Source organism: Lepisma saccharinum, chromosome 14, assembly GCF_977018435.1.
Source record: "Lepisma saccharinum chromosome 14, izLepSacc3.1, whole genome shotgun sequence".
NCBI classification, from domain to species: domain Eukaryota; kingdom Metazoa; phylum Arthropoda; class Insecta; order Zygentoma; family Lepismatidae; genus Lepisma; species Lepisma saccharinum.
In genome coordinates this window covers 49,689,336-49,714,578 of record NC_139242.1, presented here as the reverse complement: position 1 = coordinate 49,714,578, position 25,243 = coordinate 49,689,336, and the positions used below count along the sequence as shown (strand labels likewise).

Here is a 25,243-nt window from a genome sequence, read left to right as displayed (position 1 = left end):
GGAGTCACGTTACCCCTCTCCAAGCAGCCCCATTCTCTCTCGCGTTCCTTTCCTTGGTTGAGACCTCTCGAGTCACTACTTGCGCAGAGACTTGTTTTCGTTTACATGCTTGTTGCTTTCGTTGAAAAGAACGTTTGAATAGCCATCCCCATTGCGCTGCAATGTAAATATTAGGGCAACCAAGTGATGAACGAAATTGTTAAGGGACTCGACAAGGGTGGCATCGGCACCGGAAAAGTTTGGCAATGAACAGCCCCACTTGCTCCGATTTTCCTTGCATTAAGGACAATTTTCCTTGATGTAGCAACACTGCCCGTCCCTGTTGAGATAGCTGCAGTGCTGCAGCCTCACGTAACCGGTCGGAACAACACGTGACGGGTTTGTTTGAACTCAATGTGACGTCACTCTAATATGGTTCATTGCATTCGACAAGGGAGGTTTTTGGAATTGGCCCACAAGAGAACAGCAGAGTTATGATTTTTTTTCCTTCGCTACGGTTTCTACGAGTACGAGGGCCACTATTTATATTTTGAGCCTTGGCAACACTGATTGAAGTTAGGCGCGATTTGACGTTTGCACGGAATCGTCTGGCATTATTGACTATAACGTACTTCAAATGTTTTGTCAATAGCTTCATTTGTGTTGTTTAGGTTGCCTTGGAGATTGTGCGACAACAATAAAATGGAATTAACTTGTGAACATTTTCGTGCGATGATTTTTTACGACAAGAGTGCATCGATCAACTTACTTCCACATTTGGCGATGAAGCCCCATCCTTTGCCACTGTGAAACGCTGGTATAACGAATTTAATCGTGGCCGCCATTCGCTCACCGACGAGATTCGCGAAGGTCGTCCAAAATCAGTTGTTGTTCAAGAAAACATTGATGCTGTGCAAAACCTAATACTGCAAGATCGTCATGTGACATACTGTGAGATTGAGGCAACCATAGGCATTAGTTCCACCAGCATATATAAAATATTACATGATCATTTAGCTGTGAGAAAGGTATGTTCTCGTTGGATCCCACACAATTTGACAAAAAAAATCAAAAAGACGCTCACGTCAATTGGTGCAAACAAATGCTCAATAAATACAATCGTGGTGCTTCAAAAGACGTATATAAGATTGTAACAGGTGACGAATCATGGATATATGCATATGAGCCGGAACGTAAACAGCAGTCGACTGTATGGGTGTTTCAAGATGAACCCAATCCAACAAAAGTTGTTCGCGCTCGAAGCACATCGAAACAAATGGTCGCCTGTTTTTTCGGGAAAACTGGTCATGTGGCAACTGTGCCTTTAGAGGAACGTAGAACGGTACACAACAATTTGTTTGCCAGAGGTCTTCGGTCAAATACGGAAAACAAACAAACGCCGTCGGATCATTCTTCATCAAGACAATGCTAGCTGTCACACATCTCGTCTAACAAACGACTTTATGAACAGTCAAAAAATCGAATTGATGGGTCATCCACCGTACAATCTTGATTTGGCACCCAACGACTTCTTCTTGTTCCCGAATGTCAAGAATAAATTGCGTGGACAACGATTTTCGTCAGCGGATGACGCCGTTGATGCGTTCAAAAACCATACTATATGGAGATGTCTCAAGAAGATTGGAAAAACTGCTTTGACAAATGGTTCGAACGAATGCAAAAGTGTATTGACCATAAAGGAGAATACTTCGAAAAACAATAAAGCAGTTTTCAATGCCAAATTCCTGTTTTTCATTGTTAGGCTCAAAATATAAATAGTGACCCTCGTACAGTGGGATCCGTGAGTATTACCGTGCAAATTGTCCATCACCAAGTTCGTGCACTTTATTTGACCCAATAAGAGCTTCAAGAATTAAAATACAACTCGAAAAAAGCTGTTGACAACTTCTGCACCAGTATACATAAAAATCCATCGCTTAAAAACACATAGGATGCAAGAAAAAAATTAATGAAAATAGTCATGGACAATTTGCACGGTAATACTCATGGATCCCATTGTACAACCGCAGTGTGACATTCCAATGTAAAACGTACTCGCGGACATTTATAGAAGGTAACTTTTATTCCGTCAACCCTGGTCCAGGAATTGTAAAGAAATTCAATCCCGGACTGAGAGAGAAAATCAGCAAACGTAAATGAGTTTCAAGACAGTGTAGAACCTTTTCATGTTTAAAGCATTTCAATTCTGTCCGGGAACATTTTTTCAAAATCAATTTAAATACGGTCCAGGAACCTCTTTTCCAGGATCAATTTAAATTCGGGCCAGGAACATTTTTCCCGGATGAATTTAAATTCGCTCCAGGAACTTTTCCTCCCGCATCAATTTAAATATGGTCCAGGAACCTTTTATCAGGATTAATTATACGGTCTAGAAACCTTTTCCCAATGAAAAAATACGCAACTTGGACCGAATTTAAATTGTCCGAGAAAAAAATGTTCCGGTCCTGGAGCGGAACCCAATAGAACCCATTACAATTTATGGATTCCTGGACCTTTAACAACCCTACAACAAACCTGTAGCTAGCTACAGTAGCGACGCTACAAGTAGCGCGCTACTTCAGACCACTGACAATTTCCGAGAAGTATCAGACATTTACAATGTAGAACACTTCGAGAATTGGCCATTTTTTTAAAAAAAATGACTGGAATTTCCCGACTGTTCAGGATCCCGAAAAGTCGGGAAATCATTTCGTGAAATCGTGACAGGAAATTATCTTCCCCACACCAGTACCGACTTTTCGGAATCCCGCACACCCATGGGTGGCACCAGAGGGGTGCGAAGGGGATGCTTGCGCACCCCTTAATTTTCTTCCGCACCCCCCTATCCAAAACTTATTTTCAGCTGAAAATGCTGTTATAACTCTTCACAGACATAAAGCTTAGAAAAACAAATAAATAGTTTCTAGCAACTAAACATTTGTTTAAACAGGCGATATACAAATTACTTGATTATTCATCAGTACTAAATTCTCTTTAATAATCGTGTATATTTGCTTACCAAACGTGTTTTTTTCATTCACACGAAAGCACTTATAACCTTCTGTCATATTATAATTTTACTTTGGAGTGAAAAGGCTTTATTTTATTAGAGGGATGATAAGACTTATGAAAATCATATCGTGATACTGAGCGAAGGTACTGAAGAAATGCCACTATTATATATTATTGTATACTACAGGTAAGCCGTTAATACTAACCTGAAAGGGAAGCCGCATTTACTTATCTGTACATGTTGTTGTTGCTGTGGTAAAAGCAAGCAAGAAAAATTAATCAAGTCACTAGCAATTTTCAGTTTCACTGGCATATTTTCATAGAAGCGTACTAAAAGTTATCTGGTATTTGATAATCATACATGCATGTTTCATTTTTTCTTTATTTTCAACATCGCGTCGCCGCGTCCCTTAAATTTAATTCTGCAGCCTCTCAGCACACCTAGATGATTGATCCTGGCGCCGCCGCTGCGCACACACCCCTATAAATTACTGTGATTGAAATCAAATTACATGAGTGAAACTGAAACATATAATTTTTGATTGACATGCATTTACTAGGGGGCCGTGGCAGCCCTTGTCCCACTTCCGGACGTCCATGCTTATTCTTTACTCCATACCTTGCTATTTTAGTGATATATAAAGAGCAAGAAGTGAAAATTGCACAGCGCAAATCCTATTCGTTCTTACATCTTGGGTGGAATGTGAGGCGTCTGCAATTTTGATGACAGCAGGATGACAGTAGATGTACCGAAATGTACAATATTTGGTAAATATTGCATAAATTGTTCTTTTCAGCAATTACACATGTCACTTTAAATCTTTCAGTAATGTGTTGTCTAAAAGAGAGCACAGCTGAATAATTCCAGCGATCGTGATGTAGAACATAAAACGTATTTATGTGTTAAGTGAATACATAATTAGGATAATGTAAACTCGTCTTTAATATGTACCATACTGAGGAATTAAAAGTCGCTACATGAACTGAAGTATGAAATATTTTATTGCTCATGTCCTTATTGTAACTGGTTGAGGTTGACCTGTCGTGAACATTAGACAAGGTATGAATATTCAAGTTTATTTAGATGCATTATGCAAAGCTGTGTGCGTATGACTGGATGTAGTATCTCATCCGTTTTGGTATTTGAAGTCTGATCTTTACTGTCTATAAATTCACTTCAGCATCTGTAGAAGTACGTATTTTATTATTATTATTTACTTCCTGTAATATTGATGCACGTCTCCCTTCAGTTTTCAAGCATGTAACCATAATCGAACTGTAACCTAATAAAGTAACTCAAAATTGATTGTGATTTAGTTTAGTTCACTTCACTTTGTTTTGCCACTTTTGGCCAATCACGGAAATAAGGATGAGTGATAAAATTGATGATGGGATACACCCATGCACCTGGGAACCCTGGTGTCATAGTGCACTGTGCTAACCACCCAGCCATGGACGTCGGCACATGCATACCTTGAAAATATGCATTTTTTTGCTGTGTGGTGTGGGAGTGAAATATGTGGCACACAAATGATATCCTACAAACATAGTCATCGTACTATCCCATAGCACTTCCCTCCACAGTTTTATTTCAACTAAATATTGTTTAGTTTAACCTAAAACATCTAAACCCAAAGAACCTGTGGAAATTCTAACAGCATTGAGCCAAACTTTTCTAACCTAACAAAAATGTTAAACTACTATCAATGCTGTAATCATGCTTATGTATAAAATTCACCTGCATGAACGATGACAGAACCACCCATCCATCAGAATTGGCATCACATAGCAAGCTCATTGATGCCAGATCAGTACTGCCACCTATTAGCATTAGATACACACAATAATCCTTTTAATATAAACTGAAACATGACTTTAACCACATGCAATTTACTTTCCGATACATTTCTCGGTCCAAGTTTCGATTGTTTAATTTCGTATTTATTATGGTAGCCTACACATACATTTTTTTTACTTGCATTGATTTCAAATTATATCGCTTAACGCATACTTCAAAATCTTTATGCTCTCTCCAAGAAAATAGTCCAGTCAAGGTCATGCATTTTTCGAGCTTTCCCTTGCCTCCACACACCTGGCCCTCCAAGGATGCCACGCTTGTTCTAAGCTGCTCAGTCGACGCTTTGAGCATTGTACGTGTTCGGTTGATTTCATCTTTGCTGGTGTATTGTGTAAGGGTTATTTGGTTTTGTGTTCATTATGAATGACATTGAGGAGCAGCATCCTATGTGTGGTACATTAGCAGGTGGAAGTAATGGTGGTGTACGTGCCTTCCGAACAGACATTAAAAAACTTGCCTATAACAAAGAAGCAAGGAATAACATCAACTTTGCACAAGTACAAAAATGATGCGGAAGCTTGCAGGATTTCTGAAAAATCTGTACATAGTTTCAGCAGTACTTTAACTTCGGTAGAGGCTTTGATGTAGTAGTGGCGGTCTCTACAAACATCAGAGTCTCTCTTTCACCAGCATTGTTGTTAGGAATTGTTTTCGGTTTGCATTCTAATTCACTTTCTTGGAGTGTAATTATTAATATAGTATGCCTTGAACAATCCTGTTCATTTCAAATTACAAAGCATGTGAGTCATTCCATGGGAAGTCACCAGAATTGTCTGGAAACGGGTCGCCTCATAGTAACAGATTGTAACAAGCTTTTGTGCACGTATAGAGTTAGTAAGGAAATATCATTGTGTGAAATATCTCGTTTCAAAACATAATACATATTGTACAGTGTGCCTCTAAAGAATGGGATCCTTCAAAAAAAGTACAAGACACCGACATTTTCACATAATTGTTAAGAAACAACAAACTGAGATAGAAAGTATGTTTTTGCTTTATTGTACAAAGTAAAGTATACTTAGTTGTAACGAAATGTAGATTTTGCCTTACCTTCATATGTGTATGCCCAGGAAGTGGTTGAAATTCATTGTCGTTAAAATGTGCGGCAGAAAATCAGGTAAGTTTATTAATTTCCCCCCTACTGAGGAAATCAGCCAAAGTCTTAATATTCGTCATAGTATGACTTCTATGTATGGTTCATCAACACACACCCTCATATTGCTGTTTAATGTTTCTGGTTATAAATTACAGACACTTTTTACAGTATGTGTGGGAAAGAAAGTGCAAAATGAGGCTATTTCAGGAGTTAAAATCTTGTAATGGGAAAGGTGGCAACACTATGCAGGTGGTATAATTGGAAACACCTGAACTGTGGTATTATTTACAGGAAATATGAAAATTGCACTCTGCCTCATTTGGTATCTGTTGCGGACATACGAAATGCGTGCAGTGTAGAATGTCCGTAATACAGAAGTTTCCAATAATCATATCCCAAGTCAACTGGAAGTTGTAAGTGGAAAGTAATTTCAAGGGATCAATCTGAGAGTTGCAATGTGGAATATATTTTGACATTGCCACTGATGGTTGTCAATTTAGTTCACCAGCTCATTTGTATGTCGCAAATGCAGTGTGAATACATTGCACAGTTGCTGAATCCAGAGTATAGGTTCTCCCAGTAACTGTGCCAGGTGGTGAAATCCTGAGCAAAATGTCAGTGTGTGGAAGCCAACATGAATCTTCCTTGCTCGGCCATGTAAAACTCTGTGCAGGTCCGTGAGGGTGCATAAATTTGACACTATATTAAATGTTGTCATGAGACACTTCTGTAATGATCCCCAACCACCACTGCGAATTGTACACACAAGCAACGTATGATGAGCTGTGTAGCATTATGTTACCTTGTGTTACTGGCACGTTGGATACTTCTTTAGATATCACACTAATTTCAGTTCTTGTAGTCATGCTGGATATGTGAGATGTAAGCATGCATGTTTTGGTTAGTGGTATGAAACAATGAAGACTTCTTGTTCCTTCAATGCGAGTTGCTTGAGCAAATCGTGGCTTTAACTTGTCTGTTTGCTGTTCAATTTGCTTTGAGCTGACATAGAAAACCTGAATATTCTTCGTAGCTTCCTGGGCAGTTTGTACATTCACCAAACATACTCATACAGTCCATATTTGATATATTACAAATACATTTTTCCATTATAGTAAGAAGTTTGACATGGGGTTGAACAGAGTGCAGCATGAGCTTCATATTCTGGTGTATGATGCATACACACACACTATGAGTCCCACCTGTTCCTGGAAGAACACACCATTTTGGACGTAATTCAGCAAATTTTGAGAACACCACTTGCAAGTTTGGATGTTCATTTTTAAACAATGCATACTACTCTTAAATTGCACATTACCAGATGCTTTTGTTTATGCACCCTTCCTCCGTCAACCTTCACAGAAATTATGTATTTTTTTCCTGCACATATTCAGCTGTTTTCATCATTCTCATAAAATTTGCAGCAAGCATCAATGGTATCCCCATTCAGAGCAATGCCAGTCTTTGGTTAAGGCAGTGCCAGTATTCCTTTCTCAGCTCTCAGTTTTTTGGCTGTTCGTACCATGTACTCAGTAGTGTTGAAATATTCTTTAACCTTTGTTATTTGCCAACTATGAGGGGCAAGTGTGAGTATTGGAAGCTGTTCAGCTCTTGAAGACTTGATGAATTTCTGCTGAAGTTCTGACATGAGAAGGTTTAGGTCGCGTTCAGCATGAGTTTTTGTAGCCTCAGCAGATTCTTCCGACTCTTCAGGGATATGTAAAACTGCTGCAACATGCTTTGTAACAGAAGATTGTATTTGTTTCATTTTTTGATTTTCCATACCTTTTCATCTTCTCTTTGTTCACATGAGTTTATTTCACTTTGAGTTATGTGTTTATTTCACTTTGAGTTATCACACACAGAATGAATGTTTGGTTTGGTTTGAGTTGGTGTTTTAAGTCCACTTTATGCACAGTAAGGCTAATCGGGACTGGACCTACAGTTTAAAGTGGGATCCGAACCACTTGTGCCTCCACCGGGTATCGAACCTGGGACCCCTTGATTACAATGCAATGACGCTACCACTGCGCCATGGGGGAGGCCCCAGAGTATGAATGTCTTCCTGTCTCTAAGTACAGTTTGTTAACAAGTCTTACTGTTCTTCACACTAAATAATCGAAAAACACCACTGCTCTCACCAAAATATTACGGTACACCACCAGAAGCCAGCCTCATATCACACAATAGATTTGGCGGGGGAAAAAAAGTGTCCTGAAATTCACATGAAACAAATGAGTATCAAAATGCACAAATGTTTCACAACTTGCATTAACTTTTTTGTTTTGGAATATACTCTTTTACAGGTGTGAGTGCATGGGTCGAGGTACAACAACTTTAAACATTTGAAAGGAAAACTCAATTACGCATTATATGTAAAAGCAGATATTAGCAAAACGGCAGTACACATAATTCAGTATTCTATGAAAATGGTTCAGAGTGCAATCACGAAATTTCTCCTGAGGAACATGTTGGAATAGTACAATATTTTACTGCCACTCATTTCTTCTTGATATCTTTCCCTCATATGGAACTTTGAACCCAAAAAGAGTGCTTTTTTTAGCTTTTTCATATTTTTAACATACATGACACACTTTTTAAGCAAGAAGGAAATATATTGCAGTCTTCCTTTTTAGTGTGGAGACCCCACACTTTGGGAACTGTTCTTGTGAGAACTATGAAGATTGCACTTTATTTCCTTCCACTTTAAAATATGACATAGATTTCCACATATATACCACATATATGTGTGGAAAGTTGCTTTTTCGGTTATCAAAAAGACAACCACAAATTAATATAGTTGTCACCAAACTTAACTTTTTTTCATTGTATGTATTTCCTTTGCATAATACAACAACTAGAAACCATACGTCATTTCTTTTCGTTACGCTACAAGCATCTATCTTGTACCTTCGCGCTGTACGTTACCACGTCACTACACACTGGGACGGTAACTTTAATCAGTCCTGTAGCCCAAACTAATGACCGTAGACATAAATAATTTTACAGTTTTCCATAATACCCTCAGACATACATTTGTGCAAAATTTTATTAAAATTGGAGATGTAGTGGCGACTACCATTTCGGTGATTTGCCATGGAATGACCCATGTGTTTGTGGGCTGTGGTAAAATCTTGCAAACATGAAACACTTGCCTCGGTGTCACATTTCAGTAAGTGGTCGACCTTCAATATCGCTACTGAAGGTCACTGGTTAGAGTCCTGACCTTTTGAGTGTCCATTTATCAGTGTCATCTAATCGTCATTCATCTTCATCATCGCGATTGGTCAAAAGTGGCAGAAAAGTGATGCTAAATAACACAAATACACAAAAATTAACCCAATTCTTTCATTGGCATATTTTCATAGAAACGTACTAAAAGTTGATTGGTATTTAATTTAGTGGCTAAAACATACGTTTGTTTCATGTTTTCTTTATTTTCAACATCACACCCCTTTTATTTGATTCTGCATCCCCTCAGCACCCCTAGATGATTAATCCTAGTGCCCACTGTTATAGAGAGGGAGAGAGAGAGAGAGAGAGAGATTGTGGTGATTCTTACTGTGGACCAGGTACATATACAATATTTTGTGGAGTTACAGGAAATATTATGTTCCCTCAAGTAAGTAAGTAAATGTAGCCGGGCACAAGGCACGGGCATCGCTCAGATGAGCGCAAGATCGATGCATAGCAAAATTCATTCAAATAAAATATAAAATATAGCTGACATGTCATGCTAAAGACACTACGTGTACTTAAAATTAATATCAATGTTTTATTACAAACTTTCTTAGTGAAAGTTTTTACGTGATCAAATGCAATGCGAGTTAGCCTGCGGCAATATTTTACATTACATAACCAAAAAGTTTTTGCGATTCTTGGTACATTTTACTTTTTTTACTTCAAATGCTTAAACATTTTGTGCATAAAATATATACTGCAGGCATCTATGCACCTTAAGAATGTTTCACTATTTTTTCAACCCTATTGTGCTAAGTACTGCTTCCATATTTTTTTCAAGTTTGAAGCAAAAACAAAAATTCTTGCAAATTTCATGGAAACATGGTTTTATTTTTTTCTGAATGACCAAGAAAGTATTTCAAGGGGCTGTTTACCCACTGTACCCCCTCGAGAATTACGTCGAGTTTGTTTGTAATCAACAGATTTTAATGTTTTACATAATATAAAAGTGGTTCCAGTGTTAGGAAAGCACAAATAACTGAGATATTTGATCCCAAAGAATGGCCCACGTAAATTAAATCCTGCAATTTCGGAGTATTTTCGCCGCTTTTTGTTAGTAAAATATGTTTGTATGCACATTGAAATAGCGAAAGAACACGTCGAAAATAACTATCAGTAACAATCCTAACCTAACTATGTAAAATTATAGCTGCTGTTGTTGAAAGTCGTTTCGAGTGCTATATTCACTTGCGTGAAGCCGTTGGGCTGTTCTGCTACACGGTAAAGTAACATGCGAAGGTAACAGATGTACTTTACTTCACAATAACACATTTCCTGCTGCTGTAATCTACATCACATGCATGGGGTGCGAAGTGGTATTTCACCAGTTAATGCTTCCATTTTTAGGTTAGGATGGTCAGGTTTAGGGCTCTTAGCATATAAAATAGCCGTTTGTGTGGTGGGCAAGTAGCATAGTCACTTGATCATACCTTGTTCAAGTGCTTACATGTCCCTATCCAATCAAGCACTTGCACTGATCAAGAAAAAACGGATTGAATCGCGGCAACAGTGTTTGATAAAATATACACCACGGAGTACATTGCGACGAAACGCCACTTCAAAAATCATTAATATAACCACTACTTTCTGAAGGTACGAAATGTTTTCATTTTTTCACATAGTATTTCAAATGCTTGCGGCTACAATCTAAAGTTGAGAAACAACGAAATCTTCCTTACTAGAAAAAAATGCACCAGTATTTACAAATCTATCATCGGTACGCAGCAGTTTGAATATGATGGAGACCTTATATTTTCTGTTATTTACTTAAATATCTTTAATCGTAACGGAATTATAAGGATTTTAGGTTCTAGTGAATAAGCCAACCTTTTATATTGGAAACTTTCTTCCTTACTGAATCTATCAAATAAATTTTGTCTTATGCTTTAGTATGGCTTTAGAACTCGCTTAAGGAATTAGTGGACGTTCACGTGCACACTAACCCTGCACGATAGCTATCTTGCTTGTGGGTTACCACTATGTTGCTACGAATATGTGGCGAGGGTATAATTTTGCTCACGGAAGTATCACATGCAAACTCTAGCAAAACAGGAGGGAAGATACGCATATGTAGACTCGTGAAACAAATGTATCTCAATTTTGGTCAACTCATATTTGGGGTGTTTGCGACTTACTCACGTTATGTACTATATTACAAGTACAATATAAAATGATTGATTGATTGATTTGTTGTTTTAAGTCCACTTTATGCACAGTAAGGCTAATTGGGACTGGACCTACAGTTTAAAGTGGGATCCGAACCACTTGTGCCTCCACCGGGTATTGAACCCGGGACCCCTTGATTACAAGGCAACGACGCTACCACTGCGCCATCGGGAGGCCCAAGTACAATATAAAAATAAATATACTTTGGAATACTTACGTTTCGTGCGTATCTGTTTTGCGAAATACAGCGTTTTGGTCAAACTGTGGGTTACCATTATCTTGCACCAAGGGGGCAGAATTAGACTCTGCAGAAGTGTCATGCAGCATTTTTTGCGGACCCCGTGAAAGACGAAAATGCCGGAAAAGTATGGTATCGGTAAATGAATTCAAACCTATACTTTCCGATACTGATACCACTGGTATCGGCCGATACAGATACATTGGCATCAGTATCGGCTCAGCTGTAGTTTTATTCCATTAGGCATATTTTGACCATTCACAGCTTGGTGCGTTGCTCCACTAAAATTCACCTCTCCCAGGTACCATTCAACAATTCTGGGAAAGCTGGCAACACATGGAAATATTCTTACAGTGAAATATTTATACAGGGGACCTTAATTTATATGTTTCCCTGAGATCTGTGTCCAAAGAACTTATGGGCCTCCACAATGACATTGTTGCTTTGTAATCAAGGGGTCTTAGATTCGATACCTGGTGGAGGCTCATTTCACAGCGGTTCAGATCCCACTTTAAACTGTAAGTCCAGTCCTGATTAGCCTATCTGTGCATAAAGTGGACTTTAAACAACAACTCGAAACCAAAGAACTTAATTTGAAAATTATAATATGCAGGAGGGTGACCCGAGGTAATTATTGGACACAGAAAATCGGGGTAAATATTGGACAGGGACCAAGAACCATGTTGTATCATAGTTTGTTACATCTAACCAACCAACATTTGTTAATTGCATATCCTACAATGCTCTGATTAATTATAGGGATGAGATTAGTACATTTTCTCAAAAAATATATTAATAACCGAAAGTGCTCGAAAAAAATGGTTTTAACTTTTTTTCAAATGAAGCAAAATTGTGTATATGTTTGTTTTCTTTTACTTGGATGTCACGGTATCTAGTGACATGTGAAACGCAGTTCGATATAAATTATTTTTTGTTTATTGATTCATTTTATGCACAAACATGAAAGTGTGAGGTTTGATTTTATTTTGTGAATAAACTTGTATCCGAGCCAGACGTCGGAAGTTGGGGACGGGTTTTTCTTGAGTGACAGCGGAACTGTCTTTTCGGCTTAGGACATGACATATTTGCACCGACACGGAGATACGAAAGGAATATTTTCGTCGAGACCGGGCTTCAAGTCAGCGGGCGGTCGAACCCATGTTCACGGATGACCAGGTACACCAGCTGGAGCCCACGCCTGGAAGGATCGAAGACGCCTCGGCGACCGCGTTTCAAGACAATGGACAGAGGTCATTTCCATCCCCTGGGAAACCGAAGCGAAGCCAACTTAGCGTCATTCCCAACGGACAAATTCGAAAGGGACATATAAACAAGAGTACCACGATCCCAGACACAGTTTTTACCCGGATTTCATAGAGAGAGCATCTCCGCGCTACACTCTCGCGTGATCATTGCTTTGTGTCCGTGAACTTCGTTTCCTTACGTACCGTGAGCGAATTGCGGATAGAGTTACCAGTGTGCGCCTTATTTTGGTGAAGATTACGCGGTGATTTGTTGTTGCCAAGCGAGGACTACATAAGGATGGAGGGCTAAAGAAGATAGAGAAGGGGGCCGTCGCTCCCCCTGACGCCTGCAACGACGCAGAAGCCAGCCAGACGACGCCAAAACCAAACACTGCGAAGCCAGCCAGACGACGCCAAAACCAAACACTGCCCGAAGCCCGAGAGAGAGATTGAAGGACGACTCCAGAACGACGCCGATCGAAGCCAGAGAGAGAGATTGAAGGACGACTCCAGAACGACGCTTCCAGAACGACGCCGAATCGAAGCCAGTCACCAGAGAGATTCCGAACCGGCGCGTGACCACGTACATCCGACGCTAGTGGCAAGAGGAACGCCCGAAGTTCTGAGGAGGTGCAAGTACAACAGATCGTCGCAATTATTCTTCGTCGCGATCGACCTTGGAGGACAATTTCGCCACAAAGGAACCGTGTGCAAGTCCCGCGTCCAGGAGAGATGAATGACCACGCCATGTAGCAGAGTCTGGTACAGTATACTTCAGAGGGTCTCATGTACATGTAAACGTGCGTCGTTAGTATCAACACCGTACGTTAACGCCGAAGTCCCACTTATTCGCAAAGTTACTCAGGAAAACCCTAAACCTAACCCCGCGTCTGATAATTTTTGGTATTGTTATAAAAGAGTTATTTCATGGTCAGATGTGCTAATTTAATTGCCTGCATTCAGGGTTAGAAGCTCCATTTCATTTCTTTAATATTTAGTATAAATTGTCAAAGTGTGCTCCATTTTTTGTGTAACCGACCGCCCCGTCGCGCCATTTAATTTGTCGATGGTTGACTGATGAGTCCTTTTTAATTGTGGAAAGCGTAGTTGTTTTTATTGCAAGGTCGTGTGCGTGAAATAGTATTGTTTGTTGCATAGTGGTTTTTAAGGTAATTTTTGCTCGCGCCGACGATTGGTTAGTGTATTCCGGCAGCTGGAGCCAATTAAGTTTTTGCATCACTATGTAATTGAGTAGTTGTTCTCATGGGACGAGAGAGGCTTGTGTGTAATGCCCCCGTCCGAGAAACTTGTATATTGTCGAGCTTAGAGTCCAGCGCAGTTAATTCTGCCGTGCGATGCGCGAAACAACTAAAGAAGCAGTGTTGCTAATGGAGCAGATAGAAAAATCGCTGCAGTGCGCCGATGCACAGCTGTTACGTACAACAATAAAATTAGAGAATTCAGGTCTATCTAACGTTGAGTTTTAAACGTCATGCATTATACCAGGACTAGGATTAATATGTACTAACAAGTGGCTTTGTATGTAGCTACATACATATGGACTAAAAATTCGCAAAATATGAACTAACACATAAGTAAAATTACCAAAAATGCTGCAAAGAAGACTTCTTCATACGATTCCATATTTGAGTGATTTCAAACAAAATAAAAAAAATATATATATTATTTTTCATTGCATTAATGCACTGGTGGCGTTCTAACTTTTCACTCCCAAAACCCGTATACACTGGTATGGAACTGCAACGGCAGATAATAACATGCCAATGTGTTAAACAGCTACAATTGCACCATAACACTCCTCCTCAAACAGTATTATTATTTCCTCTCTGAGATCTACGACAGTCGGTTGCCTTTGTTGTACATTTACAAAGGATGCCGGCTTCGACAACAATAACAAGTACATATACTGCCACTAGACGATAAGCTGCGCGGCTTTTTCTTTTGTTATGAACCAGGGCCGGCGCTAGTCATTTTGCCTCCCTGGGAGGTGGCGGCAGATGCCGCTCTATTTCGACCCCCCCCCCCGGTCATTACGCAGCAACGGAAAATTGAAAATCAATATATTCCTAACTAAAACATCAAAATATAAAATAAATAATGAGACTTCTTATGCTATTTCAATACTATTCAGCGCAAAAGAATATCTCGCTCGATCACAGTTTTCAATAGGCTTATTTTTTTCTTCTCTTCAAATTTTGCCGCTCGGTTCGCCCTCCCCTTCCGCCGGCCCTGCTATGAACTTGGTCACCCATCAAAGCATGGCAATTTTAACACAGAAAACAATATGTATCGCATTAAGCAGCAAAAATGACAGCCTCCTCTATGCAATTTCTACAAGAACACCTGCCGGAGCCAGAGTTGAATTGCTTAGAATTTCCCGAGCTTGGCTATGCAAGGTTTTTGATTTCAACTTCGACAGAACTGGAGGCATTATGGAATTTAACGTTCATTAGCAAACACACACTTTTACATACACACACGCAATACACGCACACAACGTCAAACCGGTCAAATACTTAGTATAAAATAAAAATATGGTGCTTCCAATCCAAGAAAACTCACCGCCACTTTACCTGCTTTCCCCTTCCGTGACAGAAATAGTGCTTCATTATTACAGTTGGCAACACTAGTTACTAGCTAGCCAATGAACATGCACTGCATAAAAGAAGCAACGACTACGCCGTGCTATATTGCCACATTCCCGTCCCTGCCGACCGGTGGGAAGCGCGAGCTGGAGCGCTATTCAATTGTTTTCAATGAAGTTTGCGCGAGTGTGTCCAGGAATGGAATGACAATGTGGCAACAATAGCGAAGGTTTTCGAGCAGGGTAGAACACGTGATGCTAAGAGAGAGGGAGACGAAACGAAAATTCGTTTCTACGCAACGGCAAATTTACGTGTGTGGCACTCTACGTCTCGTAACCACGCCGACCCAATTGTCTTAGTTAACCGCTTTCCGAGGGCTGGCACTTAAGTTAATTTAAAAGAGCACAGGAGCTGGCAGACAAATGCCCTAAATTCACATAAAGGTTTAAAAATTAAAAGGAATGATATGTTAATGAGATCCATGATTTGTATCCATACTTCACATGTAAAAATACCTCATGTGTGTGAAAGAGAGATAGAATGAATGTTGTGAGAGTGAGGAGGCTTTGTAAACAGTTGTTGATTGCAATATTTTTTTTGGTTGTTACAATATATATTCACTTTTTTACCGTTCGTCAGTGTTGTTATTTGACGTTTTTCAGGTACCAGATATTATGCTATTAGTGTTTTATGATTGTTCGAATCTACATATCAAAGGTAAACAAAAGTGTAACATTTCAAGGTATTAATCTCCGCCTCGCAATAGTATGACAATAAACGACCGTCTCAGTACCGAACTTGATAACTGGACCGTGAGTCACGACCGGTTTCCCGTACACATAACGACGTTTGGCCCCGTGCCGGGGTATGATTGACACGTCATTTCGGGGGCCGTGAGTGCACTCGTTACATTTGGCGCGCGAACATGGGACGGCAACTTTTGTCATGTCTTTCCGGGAAAGCCAGGTTGCGAGAGCGGTAGAAATTTCATTGTTGTATACGTCACATATAAAATTCTTGTGTTAGGTTCCTGGTTACTTTTGTGTTTTTTGCTTTGTATTTCGAGGGTTATTTTCATGTATTTGTCATAGGTTCACGTGTAAGGACACGTTATTGGGCGTAATTGGTAACAATAGGGCAGATATTTTTTTCGGCGAAAGCAGCAAGGGCAGCTGCATAGGGCATTTTTTATGTACTTTTTGTGTATTTTTTGGTTTTTGGCGTAATTTATGGCATCAGGCTGAGTTGCGGGATAAGGGATTCCCGACGGACCTCCTTTTTCTTTTTATGTATCGATTTGTAATTCACATTTTGTGTGAGCTCGCGTAAGTTTGCATAACTGTTCCAAAGTGCGACAGAAAATCGAGCAGATATTTAGCGAAAGGCCTTCATGAGATTAAGAAATCGTCGTATAGACTGTTTGAACAAGAGTGACGTCATGATGGTTTGCGAGGCTTGTGGAAAGGAATTTGCTGACTCCGAAATCGAAGGGGAGGGAGCCAGACCGGTTTGTCCCCAGTGCAAGGGCCCGTTGGAAATGGAAAGGGAGATACCAAGTGCCCAAGGGGGTACATCGTCACGCGCGGACAGCGACCACAGCAAGGAACAAGATGACGTAGGAAGTGGCAGTGGTGCCAACCAATTTCAGCTGGTTCTCGAGATGCTCCAGGGAATGCAGACCGAGATGCGGACCAACATCCAGGGAATGCAGACCGAGATGCGGACCAACATGCAAGGAATGGAAACCAGGATGCAAGGAATGGAAACCAGGATGCAAGCCAACATCCAGGGATTGGAAACCAGATTGCAGACCGAGGTCCAGACGAACATCCAGGGATTGGAAACCAGAGTCCAAACCAACATCCAAGGATTGCAGGCTGAGGTGCAAGAGATGCAGACCGACGTACGAGGGATGGAAGAACGCCTCCAAGGGACGGTTCGCGCCTCCGGAGAAGAAGTGACACAACAGCTCCTTCAGACGATCCAAGAATCCGAGGCTCGAATCGAATCCAGGATCGCCAGGACTGACATTCGCCTCAATGAACAGGAAGCCAAGGTGGCAACACTGACGCAGAGCGTGCGTGAACAGGAAGGAGCTTTGCAACACATCGGCCAGCAGTGTGCACAGCTGGAGACGGCCTGCAATCGGAGCAACGATGCCCTCGAGCGACAAGTGCGGCGAGCAGCGAGCATAGCGGAAGGGAATTCCGACAAGATAAAGGAAATCGAGGATAAACTGCAACGACTAAACGTAGCCGACGTTCCGGGATCATCGCGAGAGGCGGCAGCCATGACGTCACCACAGCCAGCTGCGGTCCCCTCGTCCTCAAGGCGCGCGAGTGACGCAAGACCGACTACGCTTGTCAACGGAGGAAGCGAAGTGGAACCTGGACTACATCTTCCATCGCCGCGACCGTTCGAAGCCCAAACTTCAACCCGGGAAGATATACGGTCTGAACCAGCACCGGCGAGGAGGGCTCTGTTCCCGCCGGAATATAAGAAAAATTTCAAGAAGTTCTCCGGGGCCGACAGGATATTGCCGTCTGTTTTCATCGAGGAATTCGAAGCAACAGCGCGGGAGTTAGGACTTGCGGATGGGGAGCGATTACTCGTGCTGAAAGGCCTAATGCAAGATCGGGCAAAGAACTGGCTGGATCGGAATGAAAGACACTTTCATTCGTACTCGGCGTTTAGGGAAGCGTTCCTGACACACTTTCAACGCCCTATGCAAGTGGAAAGGATGCTCATCCAGCTGAGGAACGAGAGGTACGACAGGAACGGGGGACTTACTTTTTCGCAATATTTCTGGCGTAAGTTCAATGAGTTCCAAGCTCTCCAGCCACAGATGACCACGTCGGAGATAATTGCGGCCCTAATTTATCATTACCCGCAAGAGATAAGACGGCATCTCAACGGGGCGTGCGTTTTCGATGCAGAAGCCATGTCGCTCACGCTAGAGAACCTGAACCAGTGCGAAGAGGAACGCGAGAGGATGCGGAGTGACCGATGGAACAAAAGGAGACGACCGGAGGACGAAGGAAGCCGAGGAAATAAGCATCCACGTGTTCATCTGGTCCAGCAAAGATACGGTGGGCAGCAACACGCTCCAGGAGCCGAAGTAAGCCGTTTTCAAGACAATCCGCCTTCACCGCGACGCAGACGCCAGTGCCGAGGAAGGAGACGTCGAGGTGGACCGAGCTGTAGGTCGCCGGGTCACCATGGCAACAGCGACAACAACAACTTCTTCAACGGGCGAGTGAACAATGGTTATTATCACCGTCACCCCGACAGTAGACCGGAGAGCCCGCGTTCTGACAACGGGCACACAAGGCGCAGCCTGCCGAGGGTTCAGAGGAGCCCGACGCGAAACGCGAACGGGCCGAATCCCAGCAACACATCTCCACAGCCGGGGCCGTCAGGTCGTCAGCGCCGAAGGGAGGAATGGGATGGCGAAACATGGTTAAGCGACATCGCGCCATTTTAGAAGTAAAAAATAACACTGCGCCATACCCAGAGTGTATAAAATGTATATTTATTATGTAAATTGGAGGTATCATTTATATCATGTGTTTTGTGTTATCGAACTGGTTTACTTTTCTTGTACAGGGTGTTAAAAAATTTGTAGTCAAAATTTCATGCCCCTGAATAATAAATTTCAAATTTCATTTTATTCGCCTACAGAATTTTTTGATCGGAAGGAGGGCGAGATGTCACGGTATCTAGTGACATGTGAAACGCAGTTCGATATAAATTATTTTTTGTTTATTGATTCATTTTATGCACAAACATGAAAGTGTGAGGTTTGATTTTATTTTGTGAATAAACTTGTATCCGAGCCAGACGTCGGAAGTTGGGGACGGGTTTTTCTTGAGTGACAGCGGAACTGTCTTTTCGGCTTAGGACATGACATATTTGCACCGACACGGAGATACGAAAGGAATATTTTCGTCGAGACCGGGCTTCAAGTCAGCGGGCGGTCGAACCCATGTTCACGGATGACCAGGTACACCAGCTGGAGCCCACGCCTGGAAGGATCGAAGACGCCTCGGCGACCGCGTTTCAAGACAATGGACAGAGGTCATTTCCATCCCCTGGGAAACCGAAGCGAAGCCAACTTAGCGTCATTCCCAACGGACAAATTCGAAAGGGACATATAAACAAGAGTACCACGATCCCAGACACAGTTTTTACCCGGATTTCATAGAGAGAGCATCTCCGCGCTACACTCTCGCGTGATCATTGCTTTGTGTCCGTGAACTTCGTTTCCTTACGTACCGTGAGCGAATTGCGGATAGAGTTACCAGTGTGCGCCTTATTTTGGTGAAGATTACGCGGTGATTTGTTGTTGCCAAGCGAGGACTACATAAGGATGGAGGGCTAAAGAAGATAGAGAAGGGGGCCGTCGCTCCCCCTGACGCCTGCAACGACGCAGAAGCCAGCCAGACGACGCCAAAACCAAACACTGCGAAGCCAGCCAGACGACGCCAAAACCAAACACTGCCCGAAGCCCGAGAGAGAGATTGAAGGACGACTCCAGAACGACGCCGATCGAAGCCAGAGAGAGAGATTGAAGGACGACTCCAGAACGACGCTTCCAGAACGACGCCGAATCGAAGCCAGTCACCAGAGAGATTCCGAACCGGCGCGTGACCACGTACATCCGACGCTAGTGGCAAGAGGAACGCCCGAAGTTCTGAGGAGGTGCAAGTACAACAGATCGTCGCAATTATTCTTCGTCGCGATCGACCTTGGAGGACAATTTCGCCACAAAGGAACCGTGTGCAAGTCCCGCGTCCAGGAGAGATGAATGACCACGCCATGTAGCAGAGTCTGGTACAGTATACTTCAGAGGGTCTCATGTACATGTAAACGTGCGTCGTTAGTATCAACACCGTACGTTAACGCCGAAGTCCCACTTATTCGCAAAGTTACTCAGGAAAACCCTAAACCTAACCCCGCGTCTGATAATTTTTGGTATTGTTATAAAAGAGTTATTTCATGGTCAGATGTGCTAATTTAATTGCCTGCATTCAGGGTTAGAAGCTCCATTTCATTTCTTTAATATTTAGTATAAATTGTCAAAGTGTGCTCCATTTTTTGTGTAACCGACCGCCCCGTCGCGCCATTTAATTTGTCGATGGTTGACTGATGAGTCCTTTTTAATTGTGGAAAGCGTAGTTGTTTTTATTGCAAGGTCGTGTGCGTGAAATAGCATTGTTTGTTGCATAGTGGTTTTTATGGTAATTTTTGCTCGCGCCGACGATTGGTTAGTGTATTCCGGCAGCTGGAGCCAATTAAGTTTTTGCATCACTATGTAATTGAGTAGTTGTTCTCATGGGACGAGAGAGGCTTGTGTGTAATGCCCCCGTCCGAGAAACTTGTATATTGTCGAGCTTACGTCTCGTAACCACGCCGACCCAATTGTCTTAGTTAACCGCTTTCCGAGGGCTGGCACTTAAGTTAATTTAAAAGAGCACAGGAGCTGGCAGACAAATGCCCTAAATTCACATAAAGGTTTAAAAATTAAAAGGAATGATATGTTAATGAGATCCATGATTTGTATCCATACTTCACATGTAAAAATACCTCATGTGTGTGAAAGAGAGATAGAATGAATGTTGTGAGAGTGAGGAGGCTTTGTAAACAGTTGTTGATTGCAATATTTTTTTTGGTTGTTACAATATATATTCACTTTTTTACCGTTCGTCAGTGTTGTTATTTGACGTTTTTCAGGTACCAGATATTATGCTATTAGTGTTTTATGATTGTTCGAATCTACATATCAAAGGTAAACAAAAGTGTAACATTTCAAGGTATTAATCTCCGCCTCGCAATAGTATGACAATAAACGACCGTCTCAGTACCGAACTTGATAACTGGACCGTGAGTCACGACCGGTTTCCCGTACACATAACGACGTTTGGCCCCGTGCCGGGGTATGATTGACACGTCATTTCGGGGGCCGTGAGTGCACTCGTTACATGATCTTGAATTTTGTAATGCCGCTGAAAAACACCATTGTAGGATGAACAGTAACAGTATGACATGCATGTTTAGTTATGGGGTAATTATTGGACACAGCAGGGTAATTGGTGGACATGCTATTGGGTAATTATGGACTTTCAACAGGTACTGGTGGCCAGCGCAACCACAGATTGAAATTGTGGTTTATGGTCCTGTGCAAACCGTATCAGTTAATCCATTTCAAATAACTTGTAATGATGAAGTAAGGTCAATGTTTCAAAGTATCTCTAGTGCCTCCCTGATGGCGCAGTGGTTGCGTCGTTGCCTTGTAATCAAGGGGTCCTGGGTTCGATACCCGGTGGAGGCACATAGTGGTTTGGATCCCACTTTAAACTGTAGGCCCAGTGCCGATTAGCCTTACTGTGCATAAAGTGGACTTAAAACACCAAATCAAAATCTAAGTATCTCTAGACTCAGGAACAAAATATTCCCTACTCCACAGTCTGATCGTGTAATTATTGAAGATGATGTGGAAAGTGACAACCTAGTGTAAGCCTATAGCATCTCAATATGCTTTGTTGCAGTGTGTTTGATTAAAAGACATTTGTGCAATGTTTGTAGGCCTACTTGAAGAAATAAGCTGTCTAAAAAGTTTAAAGTTTTGAAAAGTTATGTATTTAGTTTTTAGTTATAACTGTATTTAGTTCAAATCAGTTCAGTTAGTTAGCTGTAGTTTGGGGACAGACAGCACCTCAATATGCTTAAAATTACTTGTTATAGTTTTTGTGATTAAAAGACACCTTTTGCGCAATGTTTGTACTTGAACAAGGCAGAAATTATTAAAAGGTTGCCCGAAAACTAAAAGTTTTTCTAATTTTTACTAGATTTCACTGTTAGACATTTTTTGCAGCAGTCATGTGGTGTTCAATAATTACCTCACACACAGCACCTATAGCACACACCATTGTCCAGCATTTACCCCCTATAGCTCATCTCTGTACTGTGCAGAACAGATTGAAAACTACTGTCCAATATTTACCCCGCTGTGTCCAACAATCACCCCAAGGGTGAGGTAATTTTTGGACACAGTTTTCTTTTTTTTCTACTCCTGAAAGGAATTAGTAAATTTCAACAATGGTACCCGACAGATATATTAAATAGTCATTACCAGAAAAATTACTGGCTAGCAAAGTACATAAATGTGGGAGCTGTAGTAAAAGTTTGGTTTTTGTCCAATATTTACCCCGGGTCACCCTACATAAAATTAGTATCCACCATATTTGTTAATGTGGCATGTTCTGTATCATCTGTTTATGCTGTTTTAATGTTTTGAACTTCAATGTATTTGTCTGTAATTAATTATGAACCTTCTTATTTCCAGCAAAGGGAAAATGAAGATAGCAGAATAACAGCATGAAAGAAATTAGCATGAGATGATACTTCCTCCTGACACACTGTCTGCTTGCCTTCATGAAGATTGTACAGGTTGTTCTGTGGATGATGACGACCTCCTAGAGAACGTAGAAACACCAACTCTAGTTGGTAGTAGCCAAACGGAGTCATGTTGTAGTTTGATGGAACCAGCATGCTCCGATATAGGTTGTAATGGTGTAGAAGACTTGTTATTGAAGACTGATGCATCTCAGGAAGAAATGTTTCCAATCAAAGTCGAATCTAGTCAGAATCTTGCGCTGGTACCTGACGAGGATAACTGGTCAGATTCCTTTCTTCTTGTTGTAGATCCATATAGAGATGATGCCAGTTCCGTACCAGACAATAATGGAAATGATGGCTGTGAAGAATTTGTGAAGACTTATTGTAGTTCTCAGATTTCAAAGTGCGCATTTGGCAGTTCGGAAGATGCAACCTCCCATGGTCCTCGTAAGAAACGTTCGCTTTCGACGTGTGATGTGTTAGGTTGCTACTTCTATCCGCTTCAGTCCAAACACTCCAGTACTCCATCTATTTATACGAAGTCAAGCGTCCCAACAGTTAATAGCTTATCAGTTGGCACCTTATCTGCAACAAAGTCACGAGATTCCGGGATAGCAAGATCAGTCAGCTGCACCAGCTTGAGTGTCCGCAGTGGATCCTACGATCATGTTCAGAGTAAGGTGAAAGAGTACATTAGGCAGATCAAAATCGCAAATGCAACCGATCGCAGTATGGCAGCTTTTCGGAGATGCAGCTCTCCAATTATCCTTGATAGGCAGTGTTGCGTTTTTCATTTGCCAAACAAATACTGCCTCAGCGAAAGCAGCTTGCAGAAATATGCCGAGAACCTATCTTCAGAGAAATTACTCACACTTCTGCTACAAGAAAGGAAGGAGCTACAAGAGAAAGAAAAATTGCTTGAAGAGTTGCAAGAAAACTATGATAATCTTTTAACTAAATATGCAGAGGCTGAGAATAAGATTGACCAATTAAGGTTTAGTAAGTTAATGCAAAAGGCAGATAGTGGAAACATGGTGCAATGTCCTACACCATCTAGAAGTAGTTTAGGAAATGATTTTGATTACCGTTATGCTTATGGATTATATCAGCAGTGTATTGGCCAAAGAAGAGAAGTGATCTGTGATTCTAAAAACACCGTGGGGGAGAATGTAATTGACATGTCTTCCAGGGTGCCTGCGAATTCAGAATATTTCGCAGCTGAAGAGGATGATGCACACCATAATGACACAGCAAGTGATACACGTTTGGAAAAAGTAAAGGATGAAGAACAAAGAATGGAAGGATTTGCCAAAGAAAGACTTTTAAATGGACACGAAACTCAAGAGCAGGAATCGCAGGTAACAAATTAATTTCATTTTAAGTGATGCATAATATTAGCTTTGAAATTTAGAAACTATTGAATTTGAAGTGGATGGTGGTCATCCCTGATGTCATATTGCTGTCACCTTGTATTCAATTAGTCCCTGGTGGAGGCACATGGCACAGTGGTTGGAATCCTGCTTTAAACTGTAGACCCAGTCCCAATTTGCCTATCTGAGGATAAGGTAGATCTAAAATAAACTTTTTGAAGTGAATGACTCGATTTTATTCCCAGAAGCTGTTTGTGATTTGTTCCATCATGTCTGTAAAGTAATTTTAACACATTCCCGCCTATAAACAACCATAGTCATCTCAAAGTATGTGCTTGCATATGCCCATAAACAACTAACGTAATTTAGCTGAGGTGTCCATTTTTCCATATTTTTTTTTTTTTTTTTGGCAATTTCTCCCCTCGTGTTGATTGGCAAAAGAGTCACCACATGACTTTGGGGGGGATGGGTCCAATGTGGTGCCTGAGAGCATGTCCAGGGCACTAAATTACCGAGAGCTCCAGGGGCCCAACACGTTTGGATCCTTGAAGGACCAATGGGGTTCATCGGTAGGGGACCAGCAAGAACCCTTGAAGAGGTCAGGTTACTATTCGCCAAGCTGGAAAAATTGACAAAAAAGTCCAATTGGATCTGCCAGGGTCCCATTTTTTAAAAAAAACTCCAAAATTCAAGATGGTGGCAACTTTTTTTTAGGTAAGTTTGGATTCAGAAAATGCCTGGGCTGGTTGTTTAAATGTCCCCCCTCAGAGCTGAGTGTTAAGTGTTAGGCATATTCTTCTTGAGTGTGCTGATTTTACTTTCCACTGTTTATCATATATGTTTGGAGATGACAGTGTTTTAGCAAATGTTTTTTTTTTTTGAGAAGAGCTGGTCTCTTTCTTTGTCTGAGAGGAAGTTTTTGGTGTATTCTTACAATTTTAATGTGTAGTGTTTGTCTTGTGCAGGTGCCTTTACAATCTTGCACTTTTAACTTTTCCTAAGGGGCTTCTTACATGACTTTTTAAACTCTTAGGTA

General features: G+C 41.3%; 1 protein-coding gene across 3 annotated transcripts in view; it reads left to right on the top strand.

Annotated features, from left to right (window-relative positions):
* Positions 1 to 3,694: 3,694 nt before the first annotated feature.
* LOC145998868 (uncharacterized) overlaps positions 3,695 to 25,243 on the top strand; it is a 40,071-nt gene continuing 18,522 nt past the window's right edge. For 2 of the 3 annotated variants that reach the window (XM_083135563.1, XM_083135561.1), the window contains exons 1-2: positions 3,695 to 3,759; positions 22,785 to 24,195. In XM_083135563.1, coding sequence (XP_082991689.1) covers positions 22,837 to 24,195 — 1,359 coding nt within the window. In that variant the 5' untranslated portion in view covers positions 3,695 to 3,759; positions 22,785 to 22,836. Of the gene's footprint in view, positions 3,760 to 3,941; positions 4,052 to 22,784; positions 24,196 to 25,243 lie in introns of those variants that run through there. The other variant, XM_083135562.1, reaches the window with a different exon arrangement.